Source organism: Mus caroli, chromosome 3 (assembly GCF_900094665.2).
Source record: "Mus caroli chromosome 3, CAROLI_EIJ_v1.1, whole genome shotgun sequence".
NCBI classification, from domain to species: domain Eukaryota; kingdom Metazoa; phylum Chordata; class Mammalia; order Rodentia; family Muridae; genus Mus; species Mus caroli.
The window spans coordinates 115,483,678-115,498,516 of NC_034572.1; the positions used below are offsets into that span (position 1 = coordinate 115,483,678).

General features: G+C 37.1%; 1 protein-coding gene across 2 annotated transcripts in view; it reads left to right on the top strand.

Annotated features, from left to right (window-relative positions):
* The window catches only part of Arhgap29 (Rho GTPase activating protein 29), a 67,488-nt gene that overhangs the window by 29,418 nt on the left and 23,231 nt on the right, over positions 1-14,839 (top strand). For both annotated transcript variants that reach the window (XM_021157541.2, XM_021157543.2), the window contains exons 4-12: positions 6,153-6,249; positions 6,741-6,813; positions 8,116-8,164; positions 8,752-8,889; positions 9,631-9,695; positions 10,576-10,686; positions 10,780-10,860; positions 10,988-11,176; positions 11,833-11,970. In XM_021157541.2, the coding sequence (XP_021013200.1) occupies positions 6,153-6,249; positions 6,741-6,813; positions 8,116-8,164; positions 8,752-8,889; positions 9,631-9,695; positions 10,576-10,686; positions 10,780-10,860; positions 10,988-11,176; positions 11,833-11,970 (941 nt within the window). The remainder of the gene's footprint in view (positions 1-6,152; positions 6,250-6,740; positions 6,814-8,115; positions 8,165-8,751; positions 8,890-9,630; positions 9,696-10,575; positions 10,687-10,779; positions 10,861-10,987; positions 11,177-11,832; positions 11,971-14,839) is intronic.

Sequence of the window (14,839 nt, forward strand, 5' to 3'; positions counted from 1 at the left end):
CCCCCCCCCCCCCACACACACACACATCTCTTTCTGACTTAAGACTTTTCCTGTTTGTATGGTTTCCTTTTTTCTATTTGAAGCATTGAGAGGGAAAAGGTGCTGTAGACAATTTTAAGAGGGAAACAGGGGTGGCTTGTTCTGTGACTCTTAAAATGAGCTTAGTAACCAGATTTGTTTTTAAGTAGATTGTTTACAAGTACCATTTAACTTTACTTAGATAGGGAAATTTGTGTCTATAGATAGTAAAATTTCCATGCTTGGAAATAGCGACTTAGCTCAATTGTTGTCGGTGACTATTGTGTGCAGTCAGGATGTCCTGGGGAAGGAGCACACCAGCATGTGGCTGGTGTCCACATTCCAGAGACAGACCTCAAGAGTGTGGGCTCTAGCTGCCTCGAGATCCTTTTAACCTTGAGGTAAAGCAATCTTTTAAATAATATTATTTCACGCTATGGCTGTACACTCAGAATTATTGTCATTATGCTACTTTGGTGTTGTATGGAATTGGAAAGAGGAAGATAGGATTGATTTGTTGGTGGGAAACTGTTTCTGTAGGATTCCATGGAAATGTTACAAGGGGTTTTTTGCTTTTGTTCTTGAGACCTTCCAAAAATGAGTGGCCTGCACAGTTGAGGCTAAATCAGAGTTTATTTAATAGCAACTTAATTTTCAAAACCTAAGAAGGCAAGAAATTGGTAGAAATCATTTTTGAATGCAGGAGCCAAGCAGCCTAAATGTGTTGGTACTTGCATCTTTGGGGCAGGGAGTTCCTGTTTTCTTCATTTTGGGGAAAAACTTCAAGAAAAACAATTGTATAGGATCAGCGAGCTGTAGGAACAGAGGAGTAATCTAGATGGTTCTTACAGTCCTAGCCCCTAATTACATCTTTAAAAACAGCAGTGATCTGAGCAGCTATCTTTTTTGGATGTATTAACTGCTAAATGCAGTTTGCAAAATTGCCAAACTGCTCAAAACAAAATTAAAATAAAACCAAAAACGTAATACAAAATACCTTCAGGGCTGTATAATCTTGGTTGTGTTGCCGCAATACATCTAGTTTTTATACATAAAACAGAATCTTTCTGTTGCTTTTTAAAAAAACCCTGTAAAAATGGAATTTACCTTGTAATAACTTTAAAGGAAAGATTCTTAGCTTTCTCCCATTCATCTGGCACTGATTTGTAGTTCCTGTGTCTCTTCCTATTTCCAAACAGGAAGTTCAGTTGACAAAATATTTGCAATATGGTAAGAGAGATACAGCCTATTTTTGAAGCAGATAAAGACATCTTCATACATCAGTGATTTATGATGTACTTAATATTTTCAACTGTTTAGGTCAATTTTATTTGTAATATAAATGAAAAAATGTTTTTAATATCTACATATATTTCCCTGTATTCATAAATTGGCAAATAGAAAAAGACAAAGAAGCCTTAAACAAGACACACAGCATTGTTAAACCCTCATCTTTCTTTCTGTTCTGCAAACCTGACTTTTCAACATGGAGCCATTCATTCTGGTCCTGGATAAACAGTGACTGTCACTAATTTCTTTTGAATCTTTCCAGAAATACATCAAACACATACAAGCAAGCACAAGTACAATTCTCCTTGCTATATAAATGATAGTACCCTACTTCTTGCTATACAAATGATAGTACCTTACTTCTTGCTCATTTGTCTGCACATAAAGTGTTTCTCAGGTCTTTGGCTTTTCTTTGATGTTTTTCAAAGCTGTTTGGAGATACATAATGTTGATGTGCTATAATCTAACCAGTTCATTCCCAGTAGATGTGTAAATTATTACCTGCTGATGCGTCTGTGCATAGTCAGGCAAATTCTTAGTAACTTGGGTGTTGAAAGAACTTGTGTGTTTTGATATTGTCATATCCTCTCTCAAGCCCTGCCCTCTGATAGTGTGAAGAGAGCTGGTTTACCCCCCCCCCCCCCCATCAGCAGTGCTAGCTATCAAGATTTGTTACCCAGGCTCGTAGCAAAAAAACATTGTCTTGGGGGAGTTTGAGCTGTATTCTCTCCAGTTTGAAGGCAGTTGAGTATGTTTCAGGGTCATTTGTACATCCTTTTATTTCAGTTGGCTTATTACCTGGTTTTCTCTTGGTGTTTAATATTCTTAAAATATAATTTATTTATTGAAACTTCGTATTTTTAACATTAGCTATTCAATATTTACTCTTTATTTATTTTTACACTTTAACATATCAGTCCTTTTTGTGTGTTTTGAGTCTGAATTATTAGGATGGCCTTCCATACTCTGAAGTTTCACCATTCTCTACATCTTTTATCCTAAAGTTTTTATGGAATCATTTTTAGGTTTAAGTCTAAAATTTAGAGAAGCAAAATGTGTTCTTTTAAGGGGGGTCACAACCCCTTTGGGAGCTGCATATCAGATATCCTTCATATCAGGTATTTACAGTATGATTCATAATAGTAGCAAAATTATGTTTGGGAGTCACCACAGCATGAGAAACTTTAGTAAAGGGCCACAGTAATAGGAAGGCTGAGAGCCGTTGGGTTAGAGAAGGCCAGTAGTAGGAATGAAAAGAAAGAAAACATTTTAGAAGCAAAACTCTCAGCTAAGCAGTGTATAAGAAACAGCAAGTGGAAGGTGTTTCTTACATCCGAAGGAAGCTCTTATAAAGTTGCTCTGTAGCGAGTGGACAGCACCTGGACAAGTAGTTCCTTGGCAGTATAGAAGTGATGAAGTTCTGTGGGGTTAGGAAGGTATAGAGGGAGTAGCCTAAGATGAGATCTACACAAGGTAAAACTGTCTAAGGAAAGGTACAGAACTGAGGCACTGCACATAGATACGGAATTCCAGCCACTAGATCCTAGAGACTTAATTCTCCTTGATGTGCTACTTTGCATGTCTAGGAAGTGAATTTAGATTGTGTCAACACTAGAAGTAGTCAAGGTCAAACTTGAACCCACGTCTGGCACTTCAAAGCTTTATCTCTGCCATGTTTTGTAACAAATAACTTTTAAAAGAGTAGAGTATGTCATGATGGAAGGAAGTGGTTAATTCTGTAATAATACCTATAGCTGCTATTATTTAGGATTGATGCTGCTGCTTGACAGACATTGTTAGGCTCTTCACAGGGATGACCTCCTGTAGTCATCCCAGTTCCAAGATGAATAAACCTGTGAGATCAGCTTCCTCTTAGTAAATGAGGAAGCTGAAGGAGGTTTGTCCAAAGTTGGATTCATAGTAAGTGGTAGAAGAGTTGAACGTTGAGGTAAGTCAAGGAGATTGAAGACTAAGGTAGAGAAACCCTCGGTTTTCACTGATGGAAGCTGGTGCTTTGATTGACAGTGGTCTTGCATTGTTTAATTCCCACAACTGTTGAGTTTATAATTGTCCCACTTAATAAGTGAGGAAACTGACTAGAGACTTTAATGTTTATGTATAGTCAGAGACAAAGCTGAGACTCAGCCTATGCAGGCTGTTTGTAGAACCTGTCATCATACCCAGGAGTTGGCAACGAGAGCTGGAGGGCCAAATGGAGTTATGGGAACACAAGTATTTTACTCTTTTCTGTGTGGTCTGTAGCTTCCTTCAGTAGCGGGTTAAACCAGACATGTCCTGGAAATTATAGGCATGGACTACCTAGCTCTTTATAGAAAAAGTTATCATTGAACTGGGCTTTTTTAAAGCCCAATTTTGGTGAAGTCGAGATAATTCATAGTGAAAGGAAAACAGTCATTACATTACATAGAGATTTGGTAGAGAAAAAAATGGAAATTAGATTGGATAGTACCTCAAGAAGAAACATGGTAAAACAAAATTTTTCTTTCACATGGCAAGGATATTGAACATTTTCTTAGGAAAAATGTTAATTGGATGAGATCTAGTGAAAGAAGGAAGGAGGAAGAGTGTTGGTTCAGGGTTTTGAATATGTTGTTGGTACAAAAGAATGAACCACATTAGGAACAAGAGCTGCCCTGAAGGGGACGGAAAGGCACTCACGGTGTCTCATTAGGTGACCGAGACTCTGATCGAGTAGGAATGAAGACAGGAAAGATGGCTCAAAAGAGTTATCTTTTTATTACTTACAGTCATTATAACAATTATTTGTGTCTCCTAATTGTGTTTAGTGTCATGAAAGATATACCTATAGGAAAGAAAAAATATTTATAAAAATTGAGACAGTGTTAGAGTACTTTTCAATGAACAATTAAAAATGATTTTATTGTGGTCTAATTGATAGACAGCAAGCTCCTCTCATTTAGCGCTATTTTTTATAAATGTTGCTACATCACGTTCTTGTGAAACTGTCGTTAGCATTGCCTATGTCTTCTCCCCTTTTCAGATTCTAACGTTTCATATGTTTATTTCCATTCTGTTCAAAGTACTTCTAATTTCATTCTTTGTATTTGACCCATAGGTTATATAGCAGTATGCTATTTAATTTTCAAGTATTCAAGAACTTTTTATAATTTTTTTCTGTTAATTCTACTCTAATTCCATGAAATCAGAGAATATATTTTGAATAATTTGAATAGTTATGCTTATTGAGAGGTAGTTTATGTCCCATAATATAGTTGTGTTTCTAAGTATTGACTTGAAAACAACTTGTGTCTTGTGCACTTTGCTTCTGAGTAGAGTTGTACAAAATATCTGTCTTGTCAGGTTAGTTAATGCGTATCATTTGGAATTCACTATCCTGCCTTATTTTGTTTTCTATCACTTATTGAGAGTATATCCATTTTTCACTGTGCTTGTGTCAGTGTGAATTTTTCAGTTCTATACATTTATAAATGTATGTACACAAATGTATAAATGTTCTCCTACTTAACTGGTTCTTCAGTATTGACATTTTTTAAATACCTCTGGACATATCCTTGATTTGGGAATCTACTTTGTATATTAGGCAATAAACTCGGGCAATTGTAAACTATGGTTAGTTTCATGTTGGTCAAAAATTACTGCCTTTGTTTGTTTGTTTGTTTTTAGTTATTTCAGGCAGAAGTAGAATCTGTTTCTTCAATTTGACGAGAGCAAAGGTCTAGAAATATTCTTAAAATTACTTGTATTGACTGGTTCTTAAGTTTCTTGTTTTATTATAAGGGACATTTAGAAAATTTTGATGATAGGTAGGGATCTAAGTGTCACTACCCCATAGTCTACAGAGGCATATTCATATACATACAGTTCTGGTTGTAATTCAGGGGTTCTTGCTTTATAACCATATTTGCATATGAGTCAACTTCTAAAAAAGCCCAGGCCTAATGAAGTCTTTGGTGATGGAGCTATTTTTCGAACTTTAGCCAAGATATAAAGCAAGGGTGGCTTTCTAGCTTCTCCATCTTCTTTTGTAAATACATTGGTGCTGGAAGGGACAGCTGCTTCTTACAGAGTAACATGGCTTGCTTAACAGAAAGACCAATTCCAACTTCATATTTTGCCTTAGTAAATTATGTCTTGGGTTTTAACAACAGTTCACAGAAAGAAACTAAATAACCTTTTCAGATTGTATTTCATAATATTCTTAGCAAAATGCAAAATGTCAAAATATCCCTACTATAAACAAAAAGTTATGTCAGTTAGCATGTACTTCAGATCCCAAGGGCCTGTTGATAGGAAATAAAGCTATGTATAACTAGGACTTTAACTTTCCTAAAGTACTGGGTGTTTAATGTGATGCTATATCATATAATTTATGATATGCAAATGCATCTATGACTATCTATGTTGATAGTTTATATTAAGCTTGTACTTCATATCGACTTCAGTGGACCAGTATCTTTAGTTCTTTCTTAAAATTCCAGAGAACAGTAAGTGAGGAAAAAACAAACAAACAAACAAACAACCCAGGACACTCCATAGAGGCCAGGTACAGCATGGACTCTGACTCCAAGGCGGATTTCTCACGGAGTCATCTTTTAGATGTGTTGGATTGTGTCGTGCATGTATACTGAACTTGCAATCCCAGCTACTTCTTTGCAAACTGATGCTTTTGCATGATTTCCCTAATAAAGAACTTAAATGTTCTGTACACTTGTATATTAGATTTTAAGTTTCTACCTTTTTGTGCTTTGAAGCAATGGTGATTAAAAGAAGTAAATGACTTTGTATAAATCTAGTGTTAAATGTGTTTTCCTCCACTTACTGCAACTGATCTTTGCTTATAGCTGTGAACTTTACAGAAGTTAATGAAGAAAACAAAAACGATCTATTCCGAGAAGTCTTTTCCTCCATTGAAACTTTGGCATTTGCCTTTGGAAACATGTAAGTTAAGATTCTCGCCGGGCGTGGTGGCGCACGCCTTTAATCCCAGCACTTGGGAAGCAGAGGCAGGCAGATTTCTGAGTTCGAGGCCAGCCTGGTCTACAGAGTGAGTTCCAGGACAGCCAGGACTACACAGAGAAACCCTGTCTCGAAAAACCAAAAAAAAAAAAAAAGATTCTCAATGAAGTTAGTGCTCCCGAATGCCTTAGTGAGAATGTACGGGACATAAATCTGCGGGATAGATGGAAAATAAACTGTTAGGTAGTTTCACATGCCATCACAGCTCGGCAAGAGCTACCTTCTGTGTTGCTCTATTGACTGTATCGCAAGTATTTATAGAGCTCTTAGGAGCTGTGCCTGCAGTTTGTATAATGGGATTCTTACGTGTTTCTTAAAACAATTTATTCTAGACGATAGATTGACGGTAAGAGACCAAGAAGTGTAGTAATTTGTCTTTTTATTTCTGTGTTTTTTTTAACCTCTCTGGATAGCCTCACAAACTTCCTTATGGGAGATGTAGGCAATGATGCGATACTACGTCTACCTATTTCTAGAGAAAGTAAGGTAGGTCAAAAAAATTTTTTTTAATTTGCTATCACAAACCCTTTCCTGATGTTGATCTTAGTATTATTCTGATTATAGATTACCTCATCTTTTGAGGCCAAACAAAGCAGATTAGTTAATTTTATATATGATAAAACAATCAGTTTCTGGAGCAATAATTTGGTTATACTTTTCTAAGTGATACTGTATTAAGAAAATAGCCTGATTCTTCATGAGTCTATGTTATGTGGTCCAGAACTTTAGTGAAGTTTTTTGTTTTTTTGTTTTTTGTTTTGCTGAGGGTGAAGGGAGGTGGATATATGGGTTTGGGTACATGTCCTGTGTTTGAGCAGGTGGAGGCCAGACATAGACACAGAAAATAGCATTCTATCCCCTTTTCTAGAGAAGGGCAAACTAAGGTTAAGGTAACCCTAATTGTACAATCCAGTACACCTAATAGAGCTGAAAGGTATTTTTTCCATTTTGATTGAATCTATAAACTGTGTATTGCCCAACCACGTAGATCAGATTTGTTTAAATATTTAGCTACATGCTTTAGTCCCAGCACTTGGGAGGTAAGGCAGACAGATCTCTGAGACCACCCTGGTCTACATAGTGAGTTAGAAGCCAGCCAGAGCTTCATAGTCAGAGCTTGTCTTCAAAGAAACCAGGAAACAAAGCAAAAAAAAAAAACAAAAAACAAAATTTATGTAACAATGAAGATAGACGGTATATTTAAATACTATCTAAAAGATGTAGCCATTACTTAATGTGTTTCTTTAAATTTAAATTGATAAGTAAAATTAAAAGTTTATTTTCTAGTTGATTGCCATATTCCAAATGTTCAAGTTAGCTACATTTAGCTGGCATCTGATATACATAACAACACGTATGGCATTTCTATTATCACAGGAAATTTTGTCCTAAGCTGTCCAAAAAACTTGAAAAGACACGTGTGATAAAATAGTAAAAGATGGTCGGGCATTCTCTTAAGCTTGCAGACTCTTAAGTTTGTAACTGCTTCTTTAACTTCTGAACCTTTTTAGATCTGTGGAATTTGAAGTTTAACATGCATTCATTGGGGTTTTTTTGTTTTTGTTTTACCTAATCAGATTAAAGAGTTTCTTTATTGTTCAGTCTTGAGAACTATAATTCTCTCAGTGTTGTGATATTTAAGTAGACTTATAGGCCTCTGAGTTTTAAATACTTTTAGAAATTTTTGAATAGGAATTATGTCAGTAATAAAATCAGAACAGAATTTTGGACCAAGTGATTTGTTGTTTTCTGCTCTAATCTTGAATTTGTTTTCTTCTATGTGTTAAGTCTTTTGAAAACATTTCTGTGGACTCAGTGGACTTACCCCATGAAAAAGGTAAGTGTTTAAGATTTTATTGAACATTCTGTGATTTCTTTCATTAAATATTTTGGTATACTTAATCTCTTTGTAGTATATTCATTCTTAATACATATAAAACATACAATTTGCTTGAGGAGATGATGTGATAAAGCAAACTGATCATAATTGCATACAGATTATAGCTTAACAAATAATAGAAATATGTATTAAGATAAAAACCCATGGGCTGGAGATACAGTGTTTCAGTGCCTGAGAGCCCTCACTTGGTTCCCAGCACCCATACAGCAATTCACAACCATCCACAACTCTAGTTTCACGTCATCTGACTCTTGCTTCTGGCTCTGTGGGCCCCAGGCATGAATGTGGTACACAGACATACATATACAAGCAAAACATATATGCACAGAAAGTAAAAATGAATACACTTTTAAGTATAAACATACAATATATTTTGAAGCATAAACACTGATGTGTTATAAACGTATCCTGTGGATTGTTAACTAGTTGTTATTGATGAATTCCTAGGATCCAAGTACTTCTTTCTTAAGAATCACCATGTGTTCATATTTAACTTACACTTGTACTGATGTTTTTATCTTCAGGAAATTTTTCTCCTATAGAACTAGACAACTTGCTGTTAAAGAACACTGACTCTATAGAGCTGGCTTTGTCATATGCTAAAACATGGTCAAAATATACCAAGAATATAGTGTCGTGGGTTGAAAAAAAGCTCAACTTGGGTGAGTTCTCTGTTAGAGCATCTGATTAATTTTGAAACATTAGAGTTAAATTGTTTGTGATTCATTTTTCTACAGCATGGGTTTTATGATTTATATGTAGTGTATTTCATTTTAATAAATAGAATTAGTTTTTTCATGACCTAGGCTTTCTTACACTAGATACACAAACTAGACATTTTCTGTTGACCGCTAGATGTAGGCGCACAACAACAGACTGCACTGTCTCTTCTGTTAAAGAAGCCCTACTGTGATGGGTAGGAAGGTGTAAATAGGTAACGTGCATGGAGAGAAGAGTGCAGTGGGTGCATAAGCAGAGAGAAAGGAGACAGCTGAGTGGCTGTGTGAGCAGTGTTCTCAGCTGAGAAGGTGCTTTCCTATTGATTGTCTTACCTAAGCCTCTGATACTTGGAAAGTAAGCAAGACAGGATTGATATACCCATTTTCCTCAAGGGCACATCAGATTTGTGTATGAACATGAGACATGTTCAGAGGGAAGTAGGATTCAGCAGGGGGTGTGCTCAGACTGCCCTGGCTTAGGTCTTGTTCTAACAGCTGAGAGTCATGCACGTATGTGTGGAAAGTTCCCCAGTTGATTCCGAGGAGCAGTTAGATTTAAAGTCCTTATAACAGCACAATGCGCTCTGATATATGTGATCACTTCTTAGTTGAAGAAGCACAAATAATTTTAGAGTGTATGTGTAGAGAAAAATGCTAATTTTGTCCTTTTTTTAACCTTTTCAGAATTGGAGTCCACTAGAAATATTGTAAAATTGGCAGAGGCAACTAGATCTAGCATTGGTATTCAAGTGAGTATTCCGTGCGCTCCCTGGGCTCGGAAATAAGAGACTACTTAGTGGACTTCCCAATCCATTCCCAGGAAAGAACATAATTGTTGACCTTTGTATTGGAAAAAAAAAATTTAATGGTTATTCCTTAGGAATAAAACTAGAGCATTTAAGGTTTTGGTTGTTTTTTTTTAATATTTTTTATTAGGTATTTTCCTCATTTACATTTCCAATGCTATCCCAAAAGTCCCCCATACCCTCCCCCGCACTCCCCTACCCACCCACTCCCACTTTTTGGCCCTGGCGTTCCCCTGTACTGGGGCATATAAAATTTGCATGTCCAATGGGCCTCTCTTTCCAGTGATGGCCGACTAGGCCATCTTTTGGTTATTTTTTTGTTTTGGTTTGGTTTTTTTGGTTTTTCGAGACAGGGTTTCTCTGTGTAGCCCTGGCTGTCCTGGCACTCACTTTGTAGACCAGGCTGGCCTCGAACTCAGAAATCCGCCTGCCTCTGCCTCCCGAGTACTGGGATTAAAGGCGTGCACCACCACGCCCGGCTAGGCCATCTTTTAATACATATGCAGCTAGAGTCAAGAGCTCCGGGGTACTGGTTAGTTCATAATGTTGTTGCACCTATAGGCATTTAAGGTTTATACAAATACCTATTTTAATACTAATTTTGCTAACTAGTTCATAATTTCAATGTTTGTGTCATATAAACCCAAATCATTTACCTAGAGAAAAGCATCAAAGTTGTATTTTGAAAAACAGGGATGTATCTAGAACTCTAGCAAGAGTTCCTTTCTAATGTCAGTGTTAGGGGTTGAGCTACACATAGCATATTAGACAGGTGCCTCTAACACTGCTATTATAAACCTTACTTTTCACCTGTACATTCTAGGAGTTTATGCCGCTGCAGTCTCTATTTACCAATGCTCTTCTTAGTGACATCCACAGCAGCCACCTTCTACAACAGACAATTGCAGCTCTCCAAGCCAACAAATTTGTGCAGGTAAAATTAATACATACAGCATATGGTGGTTTGCTTTTTAAACACCAACATGGGTTTATAAAACGACTTCTTTTTTTTTTAATCTCCTTAAAGCCTCTACTTGGGAGGAAGAATGAAATGGAGAAGCAAAGGAAAGAAATAAAAGACCTTTGGAAGCAGCAGCAGAATAAATTGGTTAGCATTGAACGGAGCGCCACTGGCCTGTTTATCCAAAATCGCCCGAGATATAGAAACCACCTGTCTTACTCTAGGTTCCCTAAAATGTTGTCTAACAGTCTGTTTAATGTTCTTTTCTGGGTAGCTCGAAACAGAGACAGCTCTCAAAAAAGCAAAATTGTTGTGCATGCAGCGGCAAGATGAATACGAAAAGGCAAAATCGTCCATGTTTCGTGCAGAAGAAGAGCAACTAAGTTCAAGTGTTGGTTTGGCAAAAAATCTCAACAAACAACTGGAAAAAAGGCGGAGGTTGGAAGAAGAGGCTCTTCAAAAAGTAATATTTTTGTTATTTGAAACTTGAATTAGTAATACTCTGCTAAGGATCTGACTCTCAAACTTTATTAGGAGTCAGGATCGCCAGGAAAGCATTTTTAGGTTGTTGGCCCTCACCCACTGAGTTTCTTCTTTAGTTGGTCAGACAGGACTCTGACATCACTTCTATCAAGTCCCAGGTGGCAGCAGCGGTTAAACTCTGCACTTGAGGAACCACTGTGTTGGCAAGCGTAGGAGTTTGTTAAAGAGTTATCTTAGGAGAGTGCTTTCTCATTTTTGAATTGGTTATTGATAAAGTCTACTTTTTAGGCAAGTAAGTCTCTGTGTTATATACCTGTTGAACCATAGTAAGCTTTGTCTCATTTATGAAATATAATTTGACAAATTCTGTTAAAAATGGAGACTACTTCTTATACAGACACTACAGTATTTGTAAATAGCCCCATCAATCACAATCTGCAATTCTTAAATTGCTAACCAAACTGCTGTTTATCTTTAAATTCTTTTACTTAATGCATTTCATAGTATTGTATTGAAAATTAAAATATTTCAGATTTTCTTTTCATAGATTTCCCATTTTTTGAAACATTGCTTTAATTACAGTAAGTTATAAGTATAAATTTAGTGATTAGTGTCGTTTCTGTGGTGTCCTTGAAGGTAGAAGAAGCAAACGAACACTACAAAGTCTGTGTAACAAATGTTGAAGAAAGACGGAATGATCTAGAAAATACAAAGAGGGAAATTTTAACCCAGCTTCGGACACTTGTTTTCCAGTGTGACCTTACACTTAAGGCTGTAAGTACTTTCTTCATAGTTAAAGGCACAGGAGAAAGGCTTGAGATCTGATTAGTTAGACGGTTGAGACTCTGAGACTCAAAGAACATGTGGATGGACTTAAGTTTCTAATAGTGATCCATAATTCGAGCTATCTTTTTTCTATTTCTTCCCTCCCTCCTCTTCTTTCTTTACTTTTCCTTTCTCCTCCCTTTCCCCTCTGTCCTTCCCTCCATCCACCCTCCCCCTCGTTTCAAGACCAGATCTGCTGTGAAGGCTATGCTGGCTTTCAGGTCAAGAGTCTTCTGTCCTAACTTCTGAGTGTTGGGATTACATGCATGTTAAAGTAACTTTTATTTACCTGATATAATTATGCCTCTGTCTTCTAACCTAGGCCTAGGCCTGGAAGCTTCTAGCCCCATACAATCTTATCTAGACATGGAATGTTCTCAGCCTCTAAAACTTGCTGCTGAATAAGCTCACCCTTTCTTGTTCTTTCTTAAGTCTAGCTGGCTGGTTCCCCTCAGCTGTTCTGACTCAAACTCCTCTCCAAGCTGACTATCAATCTGGCTTCTCTTTCAGATTCTGCTTGGCCTCATACTAACTTTGGCAATATGTTCCAATCTTCTGGCTCCTTCTCATTCTCTGGCTTGTTCTGTCTTTGCCTATGTCTAGCTTGTTTTCTCTATGTAACCTCTTTCTGTACAACTGCCCTGGTAAAACTGCCCCTCTCTTGTTCTTTCTCTGCTCTCTTCTATAGATCCTCCTGTCTGTTCTCATGAGAGTTGGGCATGTCCTATTCTGTCAGATTTTTCTCTGATTTGTCATTTTTTCTGCCACTCAATTTGACATCACTTTCAAACATGACTGCATCCCTGTACAAACTAACTTTACCTTCATTGATTGGGATTAAAGGTGTGTACTAAGGGTGTGTCCATATCTAGCCAGAGGGATTAAAGGTGTGTGTTAAGGCTGAGCTGCACCACAACTAGAAACAGGTTTTTTTTCAGTAAATAACACAGTCTCAGGATTCACAATGTGATCAAATATCCTGCAACATGTTTGTACCACTGTGCCTTGTTTTGTTGTTGTTGTTGGGTATTTTGGGTTTTTTTTTAGTTACTTTTGTTCACTGTATACCCTGAGTTGATGATTTATTTGGCTAAAATTTAAATGTGAGCATTGGTAATTGACCGATTACCTTTCTTGCCTTAGTTGGTAAAACTGACTTAAACCCCAAACATCTGGCATTGCTGTGATAGTTTTTTGGAATTTAAGTTTTTAAAAAGATGGTAAAATTGAACTGAGTGATTTGTGAAAAAATAAGGCATCCCGTGTCCCATTTTCATTCATGTCTTTTAAGTATTTTGTACAGTTTATATTCAACAGGCCCTTTTGGCATGCAACTAACAATTTAAAAAGTAACTGCTGCACCATTGGGAGTCAGGAAATCTAATCTTTGTTGCCCTTTTGTTGTCAGTCGCCACACCCAGGCCTGATCCTTAGCGATGCTCCGGTGGTCTCTGTCCTGTTAATTAGCTGTAGAGATATGTGTTTCTGATGTAAATGTTCCCTCCTTTTCCAAAGTGACTCATAATGGACTCATAACACACAGCCTTTTGAGATAGGCTGCTTTAACCCCTAATTCCTTTGAGATTCATCAGTGTGGTGCTTGTGTCCATAGCTCCATTCTCTGTCTTGGTAGCTGACAGCCCACTGTGCTAGTGTGTCAGTGTTTGTCCATTCACCAGGTGGACACAGTGTTATTCATAGTTTGGGTCACTATGAATGAAGCTGCAAGAGGAGCTGTTGACAGGTTTTGTTGAACATAGATTTCATATTTATAGGAACATATGGGAGTGTGCATGTCAGATGCATCTTTAGCTCAATAAGAAACTATAAGACAGTTCTCCAGAGTGGCTCTGATCAGCGTGAGAGCTCTAGCTCAGTGTCCTTTTATTATGACACGCTTAGCTTCTCTAATAGGTGTGTGGTAAAGATCTAATTATGGTTTTCATTTGTGTTTTCCAGAATAAGGGGAGAGGGGAGTGATGTAATTAGAACTTTAAAAATAACATTGAAAATAGTTCCAAGGGCTTATTTACAATTTGGCTATTTTAAATTTTTTGTTGTATGGGTTTTTTTGTTTTGTTGTTTTCTTATGATTGAATTTGCTTGTATTCTGTCTCATTTCAGAATTTTTCTTCTATACTTTAGCAATGTCTTGTAGGGGAAAGTTCAGGTCTATCTTACTCTCATTTTGGTCATGTTCTTGATGTTATGTCTGTAAGAGAGTTTCACTGAACTCAAGGTCATAGAGTTTCCCCTTTGTTTTGTGCTAAATTGTATAGTTTGACACTTGTGTATGTGCTCTGTTTTGAGTTCATTTTTGTGCAAGGTGTGGATTGAAGCTGGGGTTTGTATTTTGCTTTGTTTTGTTTTGCATATGGATACCAAGTACCAGCACAAAGAGCCGTGCCAGAGAATTCATTACTTAACATTTCCCAGTAGATCATACAAGGAAATGACAGCTTTGGCAGGCAAAAAACAGGAGTGATCAGATTAAGTATAAGAGTCTTTATTAGAAATTGTAGTGGTACACACCTGTAATTCTAGCATTTGGGCGATCAAAATTCAAGGCTATCCATGGCAATATAGCAAGTTTGAGGCCAGGCCTGGACTATTTGGGACTCTTAAGAAAGGCAAAGTGAGACGAGGATGTGGAGAAAGAGGAACACTCCTTCATTGTTGGTGGGATTGCAAGCTTGTACAACCACTCTGGAAATCAGTTTGGTGGTTCCTCAGAAAATTGGACATAATACTACCAGAGGATCCAGCAATACCTCTCCTGGGCATATATCCAGAAGTTGTTCCAACCGGTAAGAAGGAC